General features: G+C 51.7%; 2 protein-coding genes across 10 annotated transcripts in view; one reads left to right on the top strand and one right to left on the bottom strand.

The window, feature by feature from the left end:
* Prmt7 (protein arginine methyltransferase 7) overlaps positions 1-7,178 on the top strand; it is a 67,820-nt gene extending 60,642 nt beyond the window's left edge. For all 5 annotated transcript variants that reach the window (XM_021256797.2, XM_013071530.3, XM_004842973.3 and 2 more), the window contains 5 exons: positions 2,321-2,482; positions 3,660-3,734; positions 5,676-5,836; positions 6,637-6,733; positions 6,962-7,178. In XM_021256797.2, coding sequence (XP_021112456.2) covers positions 2,321-2,482; positions 3,660-3,734; positions 5,676-5,836; positions 6,637-6,733; positions 6,962-7,132 — 666 coding nt within the window. In that variant the 3' untranslated portion in view covers positions 7,133-7,178. The remainder of the gene's footprint in view (positions 1-2,320; positions 2,483-3,659; positions 3,735-5,675; positions 5,837-6,636; positions 6,734-6,961) is intronic.
* A 977-nt stretch (positions 7,179-8,155) lies between these two features.
* The window catches only part of Smpd3 (sphingomyelin phosphodiesterase 3), a 90,763-nt gene continuing 79,591 nt past the window's right edge, over positions 8,156-19,327 (bottom strand). For all 5 annotated transcript variants that reach the window (XM_004842968.3, XM_087214523.1, XM_004842970.3 and 2 more), the window contains 6 exons: positions 15,245-15,320; positions 15,001-15,156; positions 13,550-13,639; positions 13,318-13,381; positions 11,325-11,487; positions 8,156-11,085 (listed from right to left, as the gene is read on the bottom strand). In XM_004842968.3, coding sequence (XP_004843025.1) covers positions 10,984-11,085; positions 11,325-11,487; positions 13,318-13,381; positions 13,550-13,639; positions 15,001-15,156; positions 15,245-15,320 — 651 coding nt within the window. In that variant the 3' untranslated portion in view covers positions 8,156-10,983. The remainder of the gene's footprint in view (positions 11,086-11,324; positions 11,488-13,317; positions 13,382-13,549; positions 13,640-15,000; positions 15,157-15,244; positions 15,321-19,327) is intronic.

The raw sequence follows: 19,327 nt of genomic DNA, 5'->3' as shown, positions 1-19,327 counted from the left end.
CTATCATCTGATCTGGTTTTAGAACATTTCCCTCAAATACCCTGGAGCCTGTTTGCAGTCAGTGCACGCATCCCTTAGAACCAGGCAGCCCCTGCTCTGGTGTCTGTATCTATGCATCTGTTTTTTCACAAAAGTGAAATACTGCAATATGTAGTCTTTTGCATTAGGCTTGTCACTGAGCATAGAGTCTCTTAGATTTATCCATGTTGTAGGATGCATCAGTGTATCAGTATTTTGTTCCTTTTTTTTTCTCGGTGCTGGAGATTGAACTGAGGGCCTTTGCACAGACCTATATCCCCAGCCCTTTTAAAAAATTTTTATTTTGATAGATTTTTTTGTTTGTTTGTTTTGTTTTTTGATACTGGGGATCGAACTCGGGTCCTTGCGCTTGCGCAGCAGGCGGTGAAACCACTGAGCTAAATCCCCGGCCCCAAAATTTTTTATTTTGAGACAGAGTCTTAGTAAGTCACTAAGTTGTCCAGGTTAGGCTTGAATTTGCAATCTTTCTCCCTCAGCTCTCAGAATGCTGGAATCACAGGCTTGTGCCACTGTGCCTGGCTATTTTTTCCTCTTTATTTTTATTTCTTTTGAGGCAGTTTCTTTTTTTAGTCCAGGCTGGCCTTGAACTCATTGTGTATCCCAGGCTGGCCTTGAACTTGTTATGACTCCTGCCTCAGCCTTCCAAATGCAGGGATTACAGACGTGAACCACTGTGGTTGGCCTATTTTGTTCCTTTTTAATGCTGAATAATATTCCAGTGTATGGATATGGCACTTTTTGTTTATCTGTCCACTTATTGATGGACATTTAGATTCTTTCCAGTTTTTGTCTTATTTTGAATAATTCTTCTGTGAATATGGGTGTGTGGTTGTGAGGGTGTTTTCAGTTCTCTTAGGCAGATACCTAGGCATAGGTTAAAGGTGGCTGCAATATATCCCTATCAATAGGATATGAGAGTTCCAGTTTCTCACAGTTCTGGTCAACACTTAGTATTGCCTCTTTTTTTTGTATAGCCATTTTAGTGTGTGTGCAGTGATGTCTCATTGTAGTTTTAATTTGTATTTGCCTGATGACTAATGATCTTGAGCATCTTTTCATGTACTATATTAGCTATCCATATACAGTATTTTATTTGGTGAAATGTCTGTTCAAGTCTCTTGCCCATTTTCCCTCACACTTTTTTTTTTTTTTTTTTTGTACTGGGGATCGAACTCGGGTCCTTGCACTTGTGCAGCAGGCAGCAAAACCACTGAGCTAAATCCCCGGCCCATCTTCATGCCTTTTTAAAAATAACAGCTCGCCAAGTATGGTGGCACATACTTGGAATCCCAGCATTTGGCAGGGTGAGGCAGGAGAATTGCCACAAGTTCAAGGCCAGCCTGGACTACATAGTGAGTTCAGGGTCAGCCTGAACTACACAGTGAGACCCTGTCTCAAAAAAACAAAAGGTAAAAAAAAGCTTTATTGAGATATAAGCTACATGTTGTATAGTTCACTAAAGTATACAATTCATAAGGTTGTACAACCATAACTGGACCAATTTGAGAACATTTTTTATTACACTAAAAACACTATTTCCATTAGTGGCCACTCTCCATTTGTTCCCAGTTTTTCCTGCATGAGGCAGCCACTAAGCTACTTCTGTTTCTCTAGATTTGCTGCTTCGGCACATTTCATATAAATGGCATCATATAGGGTTTGGGTAAGGCACTTACCTAGCTGTGCAAGGAGCTGGGTTTAATCCCCAGTACTACAAAAAAAGAAGCTAAAGAAGTTATACCATATATGCCTCTTTGTGACTGACTTCTTTCACTTAGCACTTACTCTTTGGCTTTTGTGACTCCTCGTCATGGATTTGTTTTCTCAACAAATGGTTCTGAACATCCACACCGGCCAGGCACTGTGCAAGGATCCCTACTTGTGTGGTGCTCTAGCCTAGTAAGAATGAGAGTTCGAACAGCACTGAGAAGCTGTGGTGATGTAGCTAGAAGTGAGGGTTGGCAGGATGCCATTCTAGAAGCCTTTTCTGGTTCTCTTCCCTCTCCTCCTGCATTGCTCTTGTCAGATTAGGATAGTCCCCATCCCCCAGTGTCTGTGCCCCTCTTCCACTATACACCCTCAAGAGCAGGACTCACATCTCCCTAATCTTTGTATCCTCAAGGGCAGGCACAGGCCTGTCATGGTTGCCTGTTGACTGAGTGAGAAAGTGAATGAATAAATGGCCAGTTACTTTGATGTTCCCGTGAAACTGGTGACCTGCCATTTACTTATCCATTGAGTGCTTATGATACCCAGGTTCTTCCTCCTTTCTGGTCACCAGGTCTCCCTCCTCTTGGGTGAGCCCTTCTTCACCACCAGCTTGCTGCCGTGGCACAACCTGTACTTCTGGTATGTCCGGACCGCTGTGGACCAGCACCTGGGGCCTGGTGCTGTGGTGATGCCCCAGGCTGCCTCGCTGCATGCCATGGTTGTGGAGTTCAGGGTAGGCCACCCAAAGAGCTTTGCAAAAAGCAAAAGCAGGAGGAGGGCGGGAGCCTGTTTTCTTGCAGAGACCTTGGGTACAGATGGAACAACTTGGGCCTTGATGACTGGGCCTTTCTTTCCTGCATTAGCATACTGCCAGGCTGAATAGAAGAAGCTTGCCTTTTTAAAAAGCAGTAATTTGACATAAGAAATGGAAATGACTGAGTGTTGTCATTTTACAATTGAGGCTTATCAGAATAATTAAAAAATATAAATTAAGTATTTCAGAAGACATGCTGTGTGGCTCACTCTGCTCTTGTTAAAGAGTGGAGGCTCTAGTTGTTAAAGCATTCTGAGATAGGGAGTCAGCTCTTTTATGCAAGAAGAAATTGAAAAGCTTCATTTTAATTTTCTCATCAAAGCAGAACCACAGTCAGAAAGTCATTTTGAGAAAGACATTTTTTCATTAAAAGGATTTCAAAATGCTTTTAACTTGAAATGTAGAATGAATTGCATTTGATATTTCTTTTATAAAATGACTCTATCTGTTGGTAGCTTACTGGCTCTACCACTTAATTTCTAGCATTTCTTTTGTGTTATTACCTGACCAGATTTCCCTGTGAGTTGTGTTCTCATGGCCAAAGAGAGGCTGTAGAGGAGAAAGCTTATTCCCAGGTGTATGTCCTAGAGCAGAAGATGGAAGATGGATGGGCCAGAGTATCTTTCTAGGCTTTTCCCTCTTTGTTGTCCTCATACTCTGCTTAGAGGCACTGAGCCTTGCAGAGCTGTTTTACGGAGTTTTTCTCCCCCAAAATGGTACTCAGGGTAGTCTGGTCAGCAAGTGCAAAACCATAGCTTGGTAGCTCTGGCTGATGGGCCCCATAGTGGAGAGGACATGGTACCATGTCAGTTTGCAGATTCCTGTGCCAGTCTGTTACAGAAACCACCTTGGCTCTTTGGTCTTTGTGTCCCTTTAGTCCCTGACAGCCCTTCTGTCCCACATGTGCAAGAGTGTCAAGGTGAGCCTCTGGTTATTGTTGGCTTGTGGCCCTCTTTTTTTTTTTTGGTACTGGGGATTGAACTCAGGACCTTGTACTTGCCAGGCAGGCGTGATGCCACTGAGGTACATCCTCAGCCCCTGACCCTCTTATTCTTGTTGCCCATGTTGGGTAGACAAGGCTGTATCTTCCTCATAGGACCTGTGGCGGATCCGCAGCCCCTGTGGGAACTGTGAAGGCTTCGATGTGCACATTATGGATGACATGATTAAGGTAGGCTGGGGCATAGCTCCAAGCACTGCCCCACTGCCCTTGCCATATGGCTACAGGCCTCTGGCAGGGACCTGGTTTGGGCAGTGGAGAGCTGTGTGCAGAGATCTTTGCTGATTGCGGCAGCAAGGTCAGGTGCTGCCGTTTTGCTGGTTCACATGAGCATTCATCTGAGAACTGTTGTGTGTACCTGGCCTCTTCCTGGCCTCATACAGTAACTTCTGAATTGGGATCTTGGTTGGCCTAAGGTCTGTGTGTTACCACACCATTGCTGCCAGTGCCAGAGCTTGTTTTCTGTTGGGGGAACCATGTGTAAGGAGGCCCCTGCAGGCTTATCTGTGTAGTAGATGTTGGCAGTTACCTGAATGTTCAATAGCAGTGGATGAGCACCAGGATCTGCACCTGAGAACCCAATGCAGCCATGACAGCAGCCGTGGTATGTGGCTCTGAGGACTGAGGTGGAGAGTGCTATAGCACGCCCATGTGAGGAGAGCAGGGCAAGGGGCATGGGTCTGTTTTTATGGTTAGGAAAATTCCCATACACACACACACACAAAAGTGAGTAGGATAATGGACACCACAGTGTTAGTGGTGCATGTAGAAAGTGGTGACCTTTTGCTCTCTTTTGCTTATTGTTCAGTGTATATTTTTTTGTGTGAACATAGATTGCTGTGCACCCCACCCCCCCAGCTCTGGTAATTGTACCTAGGGCCTTTGCTCTGAGCTACATCTCCAAACTTTAAAAATTTTTATTTATTAATTATTATTATTATTATTATTTTTTTTGGTACTGGGGATCAAACTCAGGTCCTTGCACTTGCAAGGCAGGCGCAGTGCCACTGAGCTAAATCCCCTGCCCCTTTAAATTTTTATTTTGAGACAGATCCTTCCTAAATTGCCCAGGCTGAGTTTAAATTTGGAATTCTCCTGCTTCAGCCTCCCAGAGTGCTGGGATTACAGGTGTGTACCACCACACCTGGCTTAAACATTTTGTTATGTTGTTATTACTATTTTTGAGACTGGGGCTTATTGTGTAGCACAGGCTGGCCTTGAACTAGAGGCATCCTCCTGCCTCCTCGTTCTGAGTGCTGGGATTACAGGTCTGCACTACCATTCTCAGCTAAACATTTTTTTAAGGTAAAAAAGAAAACTCATGAATATTTCCTGTTTACATCTCATCTTCTCCACAGCAGGCCATTGACTGTTCTTGGGTCTAGAAATCTTTGTGCTGAGATGTCAGATACACAAGCTCTGGGTCTCTCTGCCACCCTGGAAACTCCTCAGGCTCTTTCCTAGGTTCTTCTCTCTGAGATGTCTCCTGTCTTCCTCCACACAGAGCTCAAGGAAACGTGTAGATCCTAAATCTGGCTGTGTCCCCTGCACAGTCACCCTGTGCTGCCCCTTCCTGTCCCTGCTTGACTCCTGTATACACCCCACCTCAACACTTCCCTGCTTGCTCCTCTTTGACCCTCAGGACCTGGCCTGACGTTACCTCTTCCAAGCAGCTTCTCTGTCCCACCCCTGTCCCCAACATTTCCACCTGCACACCGGTGCTTTCCCAGATCCCGGCCTGGCTTGTTTATGAGGTCACCTCCCCAGTCTCTGAGCCTTCTCTTAGGGTGCTCATAGCTGTGGTGTCGTGTCAGTAGGTGGGTGAGTATCCTAAGCACCAGATGTTTCACCACTGGGGGTGTTTGGTCCTCAGAGTAGCTCAAGAATATGCATTGTCACCCCCATTTAAAAAGGAAAAAGTGAACCTTAGGTGGTGACTTGCCATGAGGCAGGGAAAAGAGAAGCCAGCTGCTATGACCAGATGCCAGAATCATTCTGGGAGAGCATTCTGTCCTACCTGACTGCACTTTCCCTGAGGGACTCTGGTCATGGAGGTGAGTGTGCCTGTGTGGTGGGGGGGGTGCACACCCCCAAAGCTCCTTCTCCTCTCAGTCTGCCCTGGATTTCCGGGAGAGCAAGGAAGCGGAGCCACACCCACTGTGGGAGTACCCCTGCCGCAGCCTCTCTGAGCCCCAGCGGATCCTGACCTTTGATTTTCGGCAGCTGGTCCCCCAGCAGCCCTTGCGTGCTGAGGGCACCATGGAGCTGAGGAGGTGAGTGGAGATGCTGTGAGGGTGCATGGTCTATTGCCCATGTGGCCAAGCACAGCTGGCTTGGGAGACACTTGGCTCTGGGCCATGATGAATCCTTGTCTCATCTTTGCCTGCCCTTGTGTATGTGGCAGTTGCACAGCCACAGGGCCTGTGGGGGCGGGCAGAGTGGGCCTTGCTTGTCCCCCTATCTGAGGCTCCCTTGTTGGGTCTCAGCTGCCAGGAATCGTGAGCTTTGTTACTATGGTTACCCATTGGAACAGTTTTTCCTGAACTCTTCTGGGAATTAAAGGAGGTTAGGAGTGATGAGGGCTGCTTACTGCAAGGCATGGGTGACCCCACCCTGCTCCAGCTCCCTTCACAGAGAGCAGGACCTCCTCCTGACTGGCAGACGCCATGAGCCAAGAGCTAGGGCTCTGAGACCAGGAGACCAGTGGTACAGGCAGGCAGATACTGTCAACTGCCTGAGCTGCTGTTGAGCATATCTGGGAGTGGTCTAACAGCCTTCAGTGCCAAGGCTCTTCTCTGCAGCCCTCAATCTTGGGGGCGGTGGGGGGCTGGCCCTGCAGCCAAGCGGCCCTGCCCGGCAGTTCCTGGGTAGTTGGCCAGGCTGCAAGGAACCATAGGTTGCTGTGGTTGCTCTTGCTCAGCCTACTTTGCATGGCAGTTAGGTGGGTTAGGAGGTCCCTGTGGGGCAGGATGGGAATGGTAAAGACCAGAGGTTTCAGGAAAGCAGCGGGAAATCCCCAGCTGTGCCCACCATCTCACCTTGAATATCCATTTGGCCCAACCCACTCTCCCAGGCTGGGGAGGAGCCATGGAGCTGTCCTGTGGATGGAATACCACCTGACGCCAGACAGCACAGTCAGCACTGGCCTCCTGGAGCCCGCAGAAGACAAGGTAGTGCTGTGTGTACCAGGTTGAAAGTGTATTCGAGCCCCAGAGTTGGCACCACCCTGTCCTCTGGTATTTCTGTCCTGTGTGCTTTGGGCCAGGTGCTGACTCCTTCATGGCCCTGAGTCATCTGGTCCCTAAGCAGCTTCTACCCACTGAGCTGCCTGGGCTGGGGGCTATGGGAAGGTGGCCCAAGTGCCAGGGACCCTCACTGTCTTCTTGCTGCTCCTACAGGGGGATTGTTGCTGGAACCCCCACTGCAAGCAGGCTGTGTACTTCCTCAGCCCCACACTGGATCCCAAAATGCTTCTGGGCAGTCCTCGGGCAGTGAGCTATGCTGTGGAGTTTCACCCCCATTCAGGAGATGTCACCATGCAGTTCAGGCTCGCAGACACCAGGAACTGACCATCCCTTGTTGAGAAATAAAGTATCTAGAGTTTGCGGCTCTGAATGGGTTGTGGCTTTTGGGGAAGGAAGGCTGAAAGGACCTGTCTCCTTCCAGAACCCTGTTTGGTCTCACCACAGAGGAAGCCTTCCATTTTTGCATCTTTGCGCTGCTGGCTCCCAGCTCCAGGTGTGGTAGGCAGTGTGGGCTGGTGACTGATTTGGAGCTGCGGCGGGACCAAGAAGATCCCCATTTCTGGTCTGAAGCTCAGAAAGCTCCAAGACAGTGATGTCTTCTGTCCTACCCAGAAGAGAACAAAGGCACAGTGCTCTTGCTAATGTGGGTGGGTAGGTGGCGCTGTCTGCTTAGCTAGGCAGTGCCACTTGCCTATTTCTTAGAAACTTTTAGGTCCCTGTCCACCCAGCTCCACTACGAGCACCTGCAAGGGGATGGAGACAGTGAATCATGACTAGGTCCTGGGGCTTGAAGACTTTGATGGAGATGAGGAGAGGAGTGGGTTCTAGCCCTTTCCCCTGCCATATTTATAAATGTCTAGGTGTCTGACCTCATTGCACACCAGTAGGTGGCCTAAAAAGCTCCAAGACCTGGACATCAGGCTACTGAGAGACCAGGGAAGAAGCAGACAGTCCTGAGGGGCAACCCTGGGAAACCGGCCTTCAGGAAATGGAGCCAGGTGCAGGCCTTTCCCACGTGGCCCCTTATATTCATCAGAAGTCCCCTGCCACCCCCTCAGAAGTCTTGGGCAGATGGGGTATGGTATGGATCACTCTAGTCCTGCTTCAGTAGAGACGGCCAGATTTCCTAGGAGCCCAAGGCCTTATTTATCCTATACACAAGATACTCTTCGCTATTGGCCTCCCCGTTTCTGAGGAAAGGAGAAATACCCAGTAAGAGAAGCCAAATGGCCCAGGGTCCCAGCATTTCAGGGCAGACTTGAGCTGTGCCCCCGAAGCCACCCCCATGGTCTGCAGTCAGCAGGGCCCAACCCAGCTTGTCGCTCAAATAAGTAGAGAACGTCAGCCTTGAACCTCACAGTTTATTTCCTCCTTATTCTCCATCCTTCCTTTCAGCACCATAAAGGAAAAAAACCACCTCTTTTTTCAAAATATTTTATCATGTGTAAAGATTGTTTTTCTTCTAGGGAAGAATTGTCTGGATATATATTTGATAATGTTTTTACCAAAACCTTAGGTGTCTTACCATATAAAACCCCTAATGTCCCATGAGGATAAAATACAGAAAAAAATACAAGAAATTAAAAAAGTGGTTTTTTTTCTTTTTTTAAAACAGTATTTCTAAATCTCAGCAAGTTAATACAATAGTTAAAAAGCATCAAGATTAATATACCTAAAACTCAAAGTGGTTTTGGATAAATGGAAATGAATGTTTCCTTCCTAAGCTGATCCACTTGCCTTGTGGCTTCCCTTTTGGTGGGCCTGGGGCCAGTTAAGAGCCTTGGTTTGGGATCTGAGTGACCTCTATGACTGCCCCCTCCCAGGCCATAGATGCCACAGAATCTTCAATCCTGGCAATTTTTTCTTTTCTTTCTTTTTTAAAAATCAAAATGGAAAAGCCTGGTTGTACACAGCCCTGGGAGTCCACAAGTGCACCACGATGAAAAGTGTGGTAGTTGTAGCCTCAGCTCTAAGGGAGGTGTGAGGGAAGCTAGGGAGGCAGGCTGTCCCTCTGGGTGCCAGGACCTGACTAGGCAGCGGTGACCATGTGATGAGCGAAAGTGACTGAGGCATAGGGCGGTATAACTTGCCTAAGGCCGCCCTGGGAGTTGGGAGGATGAGAAGCATGTGGGCCTGACTTCACATGTGCTGCCTCACCCTCAGGACAGAAGCTGCTGGAGTGGTGTGGGGACCCTGGTCTTGGCCCTGGGTGCTCTCCCTGTGTGCACAGCAGCTTAGGTCTGGGGGCTGGGCCTGCCTAGTTGAGCCCTGTGTGGGAACAGAGTCCTTGCTGCTCCCGGGAGTGGGGGACCCTCCATAAATCCTTGCCCGAGCCTTGAGAGGGCCATGCCAGGGAGCCCAGGCAGGGCCACCCCTGCTCTGGATCCTGGGGGTATAGTGGGGTAGGGGGAGTGCTCCCCAGGCCAGACCAGTGATAACTGTGCATGTGCATCCTAGCCCCAAGCTGCCCACGCTGCAGGGTTGACCCCCAGCACATGGCCTGGTGTCTGGCTGGCTGCATTGGCTCTTCCCCTCTCCCTGTCCCTCTTGCTGCTCAGTGGATGACAAGGCATAGCTTCAGTGCACCAGCCCTGATACCAGGGTCTTGGTGCTGGCTCCAGCCTTGCCGGGCAAAGCTGGCTCGGAGCCAGGCTGGATACAAGAACATGGTGCTTTGAGATCAGTGGGGATTGTTGGAACCTGCACCCAGAGACAGACAGAAGCCTCCCTATATTACTGAGGAGCAGCCTGCACTGTCTGAAGGCAGGTGGGCAGAGGCAGTGCTGCTACAGAGCCTCCACCCCAGGCTTAGGGCCAGGTGGGACACTGTGGGTCACTGGCCAGCCAACCCTGGGCTGGCTCTGGCTGCACAGTGGAAGGGTGGCTTATGTGTGCCTGCATGCCAGCCAGTACCACTCCCTGCCTAGGCACAATGTGGCATTGACCTGGCCATCCCAGCCAGGTGCAGGATCATCCCACTGGTGCGGGGCAGGCTGTGCTCTGCACCTTGTTTCCTTGTTTCTTCATCCAGGGTCCCCCTAGCCATGGTATTGGCTAGAGTAGCAGTTGAGGAGGGTGGCATGGGAGGCCAGAGTCACAGCCCCACCCAGGGGCAGGCAGGTGGTTCCTGAGCTCAGCCGGCACATGGATGAGGGAAGTCCCTGGGGAAGGATTGGTCCCAAACCAGAGAGGTGTCTGAAGGGCAGCAAGGGGCTTGGCAGAAGGAAGAGGATGCATTGGCTTGGATAGAAGAGAAGAAGGTACAAATCTGTCATTTTCAAATGAAGTCCCCACCCCCACCCCTTTAGGTTGTGAGTCCCCTTCCTGTAAAAAAGTGATGCCGCCTTCTTGGATTTGTGGTTATGGCTCCATGTCCCGGATCCAAGTCTCCTAGAGGAGCTGCCGGGGGTGGTCAGAGCCAGCTGGCCCCTGAGCTGGGGAGGGGACCCTGTCTTGGGAAGAGCAAAGCTCTACCTAGTGACTTGCAGGCCCTTTAAAGGGTGATTTTGTTTTAACTTTTTGTTTTCTTTTTAAGACGTAATCGCCCTTGAGTGCAAGACTCTGGGAAGAGCCCTGGGCTGACTGATCACGACAGCCCTCATGTCCCCACTTTGCCCCTTCTGGGCTGGAGGTGGAGGGGTGGCAAGTGAGCCCAGGAAGTGCTTCTTTGGCTGGTTCTGATTGTGTTTGGAGTCTGGCCTTGGCTGAGGCCCGAGCAAGGGATCTGGGTAGCTACAGTGTGGCACGTGGCATGCGGGCAGCGTGCATGCGAGGGTACAGGCATGCGAGACAACATTGGCAGCAGACAAAAGTAAGGAACCCTGGACGAAGCTTGAGAAGAGATAAAAAGAGTACATAAACCGGGTCCTCATACTAATCCTCAGATTACAAACTAGGTTGTGCTGTAGATCTGTAGAAAATCACGTTTGGAAAGAATGGCACTGGTTAGGCAGCCAGGGGCTCCTGGGCCGGCCTGAATCTCTGTCTTCGGAAAGGCCCCAGAGTCGAAGAGCAGCACTGCTTCCAGGCTCCCTGGGGCTGACTGTGGCTCCCTCCTTGTCCCCTGCCCTCCCCCAGCACTGGGCGCTTGATGGAGGGGACACAGCCTGAGGATGGGCTGCAGTTCAAAGAGCTGGCAGAGGCCTGCTGCTCTGGATGCCGGTGATTTGACTGGGCTACGCCTCCTCCTCCCCTGCAGACACCATCAGCCGCATGGCCACAGGGAGGTGGTCAGTCAGGCCGGATAGCTGGGTGATAAAACTGTATTCTTCCACCTCCTGGGTTGTGGGGGAGGGAAGAAGCACTCTGGTTAGACCCAAAGTGTAACCTGCAAAGGAGGGGCCTGGGTGCAGGGGATGGCAGCCTGGGGGTCCTAGGCATGGGGACTCTGGGCTGGATTCCAGGGCCTAAAGGTCTGAAGGAATCATGGCTTTCGTTTTAAGGGTGTGATCTCGGGGGTGGGGTCCAGAGGGAGCCTCAGTACTGTCGAGGGCTATAGGGCAGTCCCCAGACTCACAGCCTTCCAGTCAGGGCATAGGCCCTCCTCAGCATGTAGCATGTAATCAATTCGACGGCCGTTGCCTTTCAGCAGGTCCTTCCGCCCCTTCTGGCCACCTCCTGGGCTCTTGCTGGTGGGGAAAGCCAGGTACTCCCGGCGGCCTTCCTCGCTTTCCAGGACCCTGTTCACCAGACAGGCAGCAGGGTGAGTCCCCTGCCCCTACCTCTGCCAGCCCTGGCCTGGCAGGTCCTATGTGAGGACCTCTGGTCTTCCCCAAGTGAGAGTGGGTCACCCCAAACCTCCAGGTGAGATCTGTCTCCCCTATATCTCAGCTCACAAAAGGCTCGAGCTGGAGGGAAGGTGCTCCAGAGTCTGCGAGTAGGGGGCTGAGTGGAGCCCTCCAGGTCTCTCAGTCTCTCCTGCGTCACTTTGGGCTGGCCAGCCCTCATTTTCCCTTTGTGAACTTGGACATTGGTCAAGGCACTGTCCTGGCTGTGACCAGCGTGGGGATCCAGCCACCCCTACCCTGTCTCCAGAAGGAGCTTCTGCTCTGAGCCAAAGCAGCCTGTTTGGGAGACTCGGCTTTTTCCGGGAGCCTCAGGAATCCATCTCTCCTGGGGCCCCACCCCATGACTTTTTCAGATCAGCAGGGGACTGAGGAGCCAGGTGGAACCCAGGTCCCATGGGAGGACTCTGCTTTTACATGGGTCTGTCCTTAAGCAGTGATGTGGCCTAGCTCATGTCACTAAACCTCCCAGGCTCCATTTTCTCCTTTGAAACAAGAATGGTTGCTGGGGCCCCAAGCTCTTTGGGGAATGAGCTGATGACCCATTTCCCAGATTGAGGAAATTCACTGGGATAGTGCCATTTGTAGTTCTATAGGGAGGGCAGGCAGCTTAGATCTGGGCTAACTCTGGCTGGGGTCTGGGGTGGGAAACATTGCCCAGGGCACCTGATAGTCAAGGCCTAGACAGATGGAAAAGGCTCCTGGAGAGGCTAGGCTGGCAAATACAGGTTTCTACAAGGTTTTTATCAGCCTTCAGATAAATACACTAATGACATTCAGAACATTGTTAGGGCTCAGAGATATAATCCATTACTGTCCTTTGCCTTTTGGTAATTAATTCCAGCATCAATGATCTGAGGGTTACTGATAGTCATTTTTTAATCATCATCTCATAAAAAGATAATTTTCTCAGCATAGGATGATATTTCAAATTTAGTCTGTAATCTAATTAATTGGCTCAAATTAGCTGCAAGGAGCCATCCCTGAGGCTCTGCAGTCTCAGGCTGTGAATTATAAATCAGCTCTGCTTTTGGCCTCTCTAGTGCATCCTTTATGGGGTTTTTTTGGGTTTTTTGATACAGGGTCTCACTTTGTAGTTCTGGCTGGCCTTGAGCTGACTACCCCAGGTTGGCCTTGAACTCATCATGGTGATCCTCCTGTCTCAGCCTTCTGAATGCTAGGATGATAGGTCTGCAGCACTATGTGTGGCTTCAATGTGTCCTTTATGGAAGCCACTGGGTTCAGGAATGAAGCTTGGCCAGGATAGAACTGTCTCTACTTTGAGAGCTATCAGCTTGTGTTCTCTCTGTTCATATTTTATTTCCCTAATTGGTTCCACAAGCTGTTAGCTCCCCTCTGACTGTGCTACAGAGGTTGGCTCTTGGCTTGGTGGTGGAAAGTTCTGATTCCCTTCACCCTACTGGCAGGGCTTTACATGGCCCAGACTGGCTGCTGGATCAGGAAGCATCCCTTTGAGACAGCAGGTAGCTCTGAGACTGCAAGCTCATCACCAGGTCTATGACATCTTCCACCTGCATGAGAGCCTGAGGCTGTCAGAGTTGGAGAAGCAGCTCCCACTGCATGGAAGCCCTCACTGGCCTGGCCTGAGCTGAGCTGGCTCTTGCATCCCTTCCCAGCTTGCATCTCTCTATCATAAGAGTCAGGTTCTTGGCACTTCTTTCATACTGGGAGCTGGCGTGGATGGGGTCCCCACCTGGTACTTACTTTTGCAGATTGTCAGGGGTGCACACATCCTCATCATAGAGGCCATTTGTGTCCAACAGGGTACCTAAGGGTGAGGGCAAGAGTGATCATTGCAGGCAGGACCCAGCCAGGAGGTGGCCTCCATGGGCTTGGGGCAGCTGCCTGGGGCCTTGGGGGCAGGTCCTGGTGGTCCCTCCTTAGGGAGCCTGTAGGGACCCCAGCCACCCACCAGCCCCTCCTGGGCCCAGCTCACCGATGGCCCACGGCTTCTCCTCCCCAGGCCCCAGGCGGCAGGGGTCCTTGTAACGTGTAAACAGGGAGTGCTGCTGCTCCAGCTTGTCGTCTGTGGGAGGAAGGAGGTGCTATGGATTGTCACCTGTCCCTTATATATTTGCCTCTGGGTGGGTTCTTTGTTTCCACAAGTGGTCCTGGGGTCATCTGTGACTGGTTTCGGTGTCCTTGAAAATGTACCCTCTAACACACCCCCCGCTTTACCTCCCCTCTGAGAACAATGATCACTGTCCCTCTTGGGCTCTAGGGGACAGTGAGCTCAAGGTCACAGATCCTGTGGCAAATGTGTGAGGCTGGCCTGTGCTGTCCCAGACAGGATTCCTGCCCTCCTCACAATCCGGTATCCAGCCCTGAGGGAGGGGCCACCCCACAAGGCAGAGAGAGGGAGGTGTCCTCCCCAGGCTCCCGTTTTTCCTGCCAACTGATTGAGCCAGATGGTCGTTTCTGTGGCACTGGAGGGAAGGGCACTGAGGGGCCCGACCAGGTGGGATTCCTCCTCCTGATACCCTCTACCTGTATGTGCTGTGTCCTTATCCTGACTCAGGTATCCCAGCAGCATCAGGCACATGACTGTGACAGAGGATGCAGGCCAAGGAGGCTTAGAGCCAGCCCAGCCCCCAGAAGATCCTTGTAAAATCAGTTATTTAAATCAGTATTTCAAATTTCACTTAAAAAAAAAAAAGTACTGGTGTTTCAGCCCAGGACCTTCACACTGAACTACATTCCCAGTTTTTTTTGTAATCTTGAGACAGGGTCTCTAAATCACTAATTCCCCAAGTTAGGATTGAACTCTTGATCCCCCTCCCTCTGCTGAGAATGCTGAGATCTCCCTCTCCCAGAATGCTGAGATTACAGGTGTGGGTTACCAGGTCTGGCAGTAATGATGAACTTTTAATGTTACTGGAGCCCATAACCTGTCTAAAAGTTAAGGCATGATTCCCAGGGTTCAGATTCCCATTCAAGCATTTACTGGCTGTGTGACCTTCAGGAGTTACTCAACCTCTCTGAGTCCCAGCTTCCTCTTCCACACCATGTGGATAAATACAATGCCTAGCTCATAGTGTTGTTAAAAGATTTAAATGAAACAGCAGGAAGAAACCCTGCCTGGTGCACTGTAAGCACTAAATCAGCCAGTTCTCCCTTAGTCCAAGTTTCCCAAGCCCCAGCCTCCCTCGACACGGGTTCATTTTTTAGGGCATCACTTTGTCTCCAGCAAGGGACCGCTGAGCTTTCAAGGTAGAGTGTCTGCTCTTCTGCTCTAGCTTTCTTGGAGGGCAGAGACTTCGTTCATAGTCTGGCTAAACTTCCCACACATGCACTCCTGAGGAGCAGGAAGTTCTTCGAGCTGCCTAACCCGACTGGAGCCCAAGCAGCTCGCAGAACCCAGGTCCGAAGGGAGGAGTGCGGCCTCACCTGAGGAGCAATTGTCAAAGTTCAGATCTCCGCAGATGACGTCAAACGCCACCAGCTCCTCGGGGTTGGCTGTGCTGGAGGAGGAGGTAGATTTTCGGAAATCAGCCAGCCAGTCCTGAAGCAGGTCCAGCTGCTCACAGCGGATGGCGCTGTCCTCTGCAGGGCAGAGACCAGAAAATGAAGCCTGTGCCAGGGCCCAGGCGCCGGTCCCACTGTTGGGAAGCTGCAGGCTGCGGTGACCTACCTGGTAGGGCGTGCAGATGTGTGCAGGCGATGTACCCAACGATTCTTTGGTCCTGAGGTGTGCTTCCCACCTGCACCTGGGGGCGAAGCTGGGCATCAGTGTCGCCACCTACCGGCCACCACTGGGACACTGGCCACGTCCACTCACGCTCTTAGGGGAACCCTCTGAAGCCCTGCTCGGTAGACTCGGGCCCAGGTGAAGACAGAATACGTCCTGCTCCTGGGAGTTACACCTGACTGTGGAGACAGGCCGGATGCAGCAAGGAAACTGGCTCACGGTAATGCACACCCTCCACCAGCAGTGCAAGGTGGGTGGGGGAAAGTGTAGACTCCACAGCCAGGTCCTCCCGAGTCTCCAACTCCTGGTGACCAGGAGCTCACCTACACAGCCCCAGTTCCTTGTCCATTCACGCCTGGTGGCTCTTTCCCTCCTCAGCCACCCGAGACCTGGTCTTCCCCTATGTTCCTTCCCTGTGTGTGGATCTGGCCTCAAAGGTCACCCCTCCCTCCCGAGAGGGGTCTTGGACACTGTCATCTTCTCTGTCCCCAGCCTCTGGCCATCTGGCTGTGTCCTAAGTCACTTCATCTGCTTTATAGACCATGATCCCTTGGGGTCCCTCAGTTTGGGATGAGAGCTCTGAGCTGTCCCCTGTCTCTGGACCCCTGCGTCACACTAAACCCAGGCCTCCTTCCTCCATAGTGGCTTCATCATGCCCTCGCACCTCTGCTGCCCCTGGATCTCTGTCTTCGTCTCCTTTACCAAGGACAGAGTTGTGGGAGGAGGGGAGTACTGCACCAACCCCCATCCAACTTGCAGGTGATCCTGGCAGGCTGTCTCCAGATGTTGGCTAATAAACATGGATGTCTCAGTTGTATGTTACATTGTACTCAAGGCATCCCGACCCAGGATGGTAACCCCTAGCTCAAGTTTGGGCCCTTGTCAGTCCTGTGATTGGGGGCAGTGAAGGGTGGCCACAGAGGGATGCCCTCCATGCCATCACCTGGCTGCCTGAGGGCTCTCCTGGGCCCCCTGATCACAGAACAGTCATGGGAGGCCACTGGAGACGTCCTTTGCTGGGCTGCTCCCCAGGGACACCATGCGTATCTGTCCCCAGAGGCCTCTCTTAGCTCCTCATTCTCCGTGATGAGCCTGAGCCACCCTCCCCAAACTTTGCTAGTGCATTCTAGACTGGATTTCTTGTGATGTTGAGATCCCAGACCCAGAGACTCTCCAGGGAGGTGGGCTTAGAGGTCTAGCTGCTGTTCAGTCATTGGCTGAGGGTCCCACGGTAGCCACGTCACAGGCCCCAGGGCCCCAGCTGGCCTCCATCTTTCCTTTTGCTCCTGAAGCTGAGTAGTTGTTATTTTCCATCTGGATGGACCCCTGGCTTTTACAGCTTCTCCCTCACCCAGCCTGGATGCCCATCTTCCCTTCTCTGGTGTTTGTGGTATAAATGTCCCAGTATTTGGTAATGGGCTTTGTGGCCTAAATTTGTTTTTTTTCCTAAAATAACATCTTCATTCACTTCTCCATATCCCAGATCCAAACTGCAGCCTAATTGTATGTCTGCCCCGGGAAAGCTCTGAAGTCACCCACCACTGATGCGCCATTGATGTGCCTATTGGAAAAGTGCCGCAGTCAGAAAGGGCACATGATGCCAATATGGCCCCGGTGTTCCTTAGGCAACAAGTTCCCCTCAGTGGGAGCACTTTGGCTCTGTGCTTCCCCATATCCACCATGAGGACACTAAAAGCCTGCCGTTCTTACAGACAAGTACACTGAGGCCCAGGGAAGTGAACTCATGTGTCTCAACTTGTGGCTCAGATGGGCAAGGTGGGAGTGTGCCAGATCTGTTGGCCACCACAGCCTTTCTGAGCTGCCAGTGTCTTCGCTGGCTTCTCTCCAGCCACCCATTTGTTGATCTTAATGTCAGCCTCTCCCTCACTCAGCACTTAGCACTTAGCACCTGCCCTGTGCTGAGTCCTGGCCAGGGACGGGACACCTGCAGAAAGGCATTGGACCGGCCCTGGTGCTCAGGAGAAGGCAACCAGAGGGAAGATGCCGCCTCACACACCCCTGGATCTCGCCAGGACCTACTTTGTTATTTGCTGGGACTTACTGATTCCTGGCTTGTGTCCTTAATAGCCACAGAGTCTTGTTTTTCTTTTTTTTTTTTTTTTGATACCGGGGATCAAACTCAGGACCTTGCGCTTTCAAGGCAGGCGCTGTGCCACTGAGCTAAATCCCTGGCCCTCTTGTGTTTTTCTTACAAAAACAATCATACCGAGGGGTTGTGCCTTTTAGTCCTGTTAGGCAAAGACTCAATATAAAGGGTCCAGAAAGTGCTGTTGGATGGAGGCAGAAAGGATTCTAGTCCCTTCCTTCACAAGAAGTCACAGCTCCCCAAAGGGTCTGAAGTAGCACAGAGCACACTAGCAAGGCAGGCAGGACAAGGGAGGCTATGAAAGAAGGGCCGGCTGGCAGCACCCTTCCTTGCAGTCTTCGCCCCTCTTGGGCTAGGCCTAACCCTCTGAAGCCCCACTGATTCCTCTCTTCCATGGCAGGAGGTCAACAGAGGTGTGCTGGGCTCTTCCTTGTGCCCCCAGCACATAGCTTCGCTCTCAAGGACAATGTCTGCTGGGACAGCCAGTCCACAGGGCAGCTAGGTACCTGGCTGTGACCAGTGGGATGTGGGATGAGGCATGGCAGGGGCAGAGCTCAGGTTGTGGTGAGAGAGCAGGTGGGACACTGGGCTTCCCCCAAGGCAGTGGGGATGGAAAAGGCATTCTGACCTAGGTGAGAAGGGAGGCCAGGCTGGCAGGGGACAGTCAGCCACCACCACAGTTAGGGCAACATGGGGATGGAGCCTCAGCCAAGGCAGTGGAATTGGACATAGAGGGCAGAACCAGGGTTATCTGAAAGTGAAATGAAGGGTCTCTGGGACAGGCAGGGTGGGCACAAGGAGCAGCCAAGGTGGCCCTTTTGGCTTCAGGATGATGCTCTTGGCTCCAGGGCAGATGCTGAGCTTGGTTTGGGATGTGTCCAGGGGACAGCCAGATGCAGGGCTGGGCCTGTAGGGAGAGATCTGGGCTGGGACAAAGCTTAGGGTCATCAGCAAGGGCAGAAATAGGTGGTGGTCACACTTCCTGGAAAGGGGCAGGGCTGACTGTGGGGTCACCGGGAAGTGAGAACTGGCTAAGTGGGCTTGTCCCAACCCCCAGGTCTGGCTGCCTGCAGCTGTGTGAAACATGGCAGGCACTGCCAGATCTGCCGAGGTGTTGAGAGAGGGTGCGAACTGGGTTTTATGTGAAATATCTTCCTTAAAACATTGGCCAATTCAAGAAATATTTTTAGTGGCATGGACCAAATTAAACATATTTACAGACAAACTTGAGACCCAAGAGGTAAAAGGACACAAAAGGAACATTCAGGACAGAGGTGCAGAGGAGGGGCTGTTCCAGCAAGGCTTGTTGACCTTGGTGGGAACAGTGGCCAGGTGCCCGGCAGGCGGAGGTGAGGAGGGGACAAGTAGATCAGCCTGCACAGAAGTGGCCTTGGGGGTGGTCTCTGGCTTCAGAGCCATCTGAAACTGACAGGGGGGGGAGAGGGCACACATTCCCACCCTGAGCCTGACAACATATCCCCGTCTTCTCCAGAAAGTCTATCCGGCTTGTGAGACGAAAATGTATGCCTGGGACAGAACCATATAATCCATATGCCAGAATAGGAAGGGTGCATCTATTTGTCAGAGAAGTTGATGCAATTTCAGCTTCTCTGGTTGTGGATAAAGAGCTGGGCACTGCAGGCCGGGCATGGTGGTGCATACCTTTAATCCCAGCACTCGGGAGGCTGGGGCAGGAGGATCGCTGTGAGTTTGAGGCCAGCCTGAGCTACGTAGTTCAAGGCCAGCCTGAACTCCATAGCAAGATCCTGTCTCAAAAAACAAAACAAAACAAAAATCCAGGCACCTCAGCTGTGGCCTGGCAGAGGCACACATGAGACATTGAATACCTGGGAGTCCAGGGCTGGAGCCCATGGGTGACTGCCCTGGCTCCAGCAGGCTCCGTGGACACAATCTGCCCC

Source organism: Heterocephalus glaber, unplaced genomic scaffold (genome assembly GCF_053883595.1).
Source record: "Heterocephalus glaber isolate CG9 unplaced genomic scaffold, H.glaber_assembly_v1.0 deba00000071, whole genome shotgun sequence".
NCBI classification, from domain to species: domain Eukaryota; kingdom Metazoa; phylum Chordata; class Mammalia; order Rodentia; family Bathyergidae; genus Heterocephalus; species Heterocephalus glaber.
Note: the sequence above shows the minus strand (reverse complement) of the source record. Positions and strands in the feature narration are given on the sequence as shown.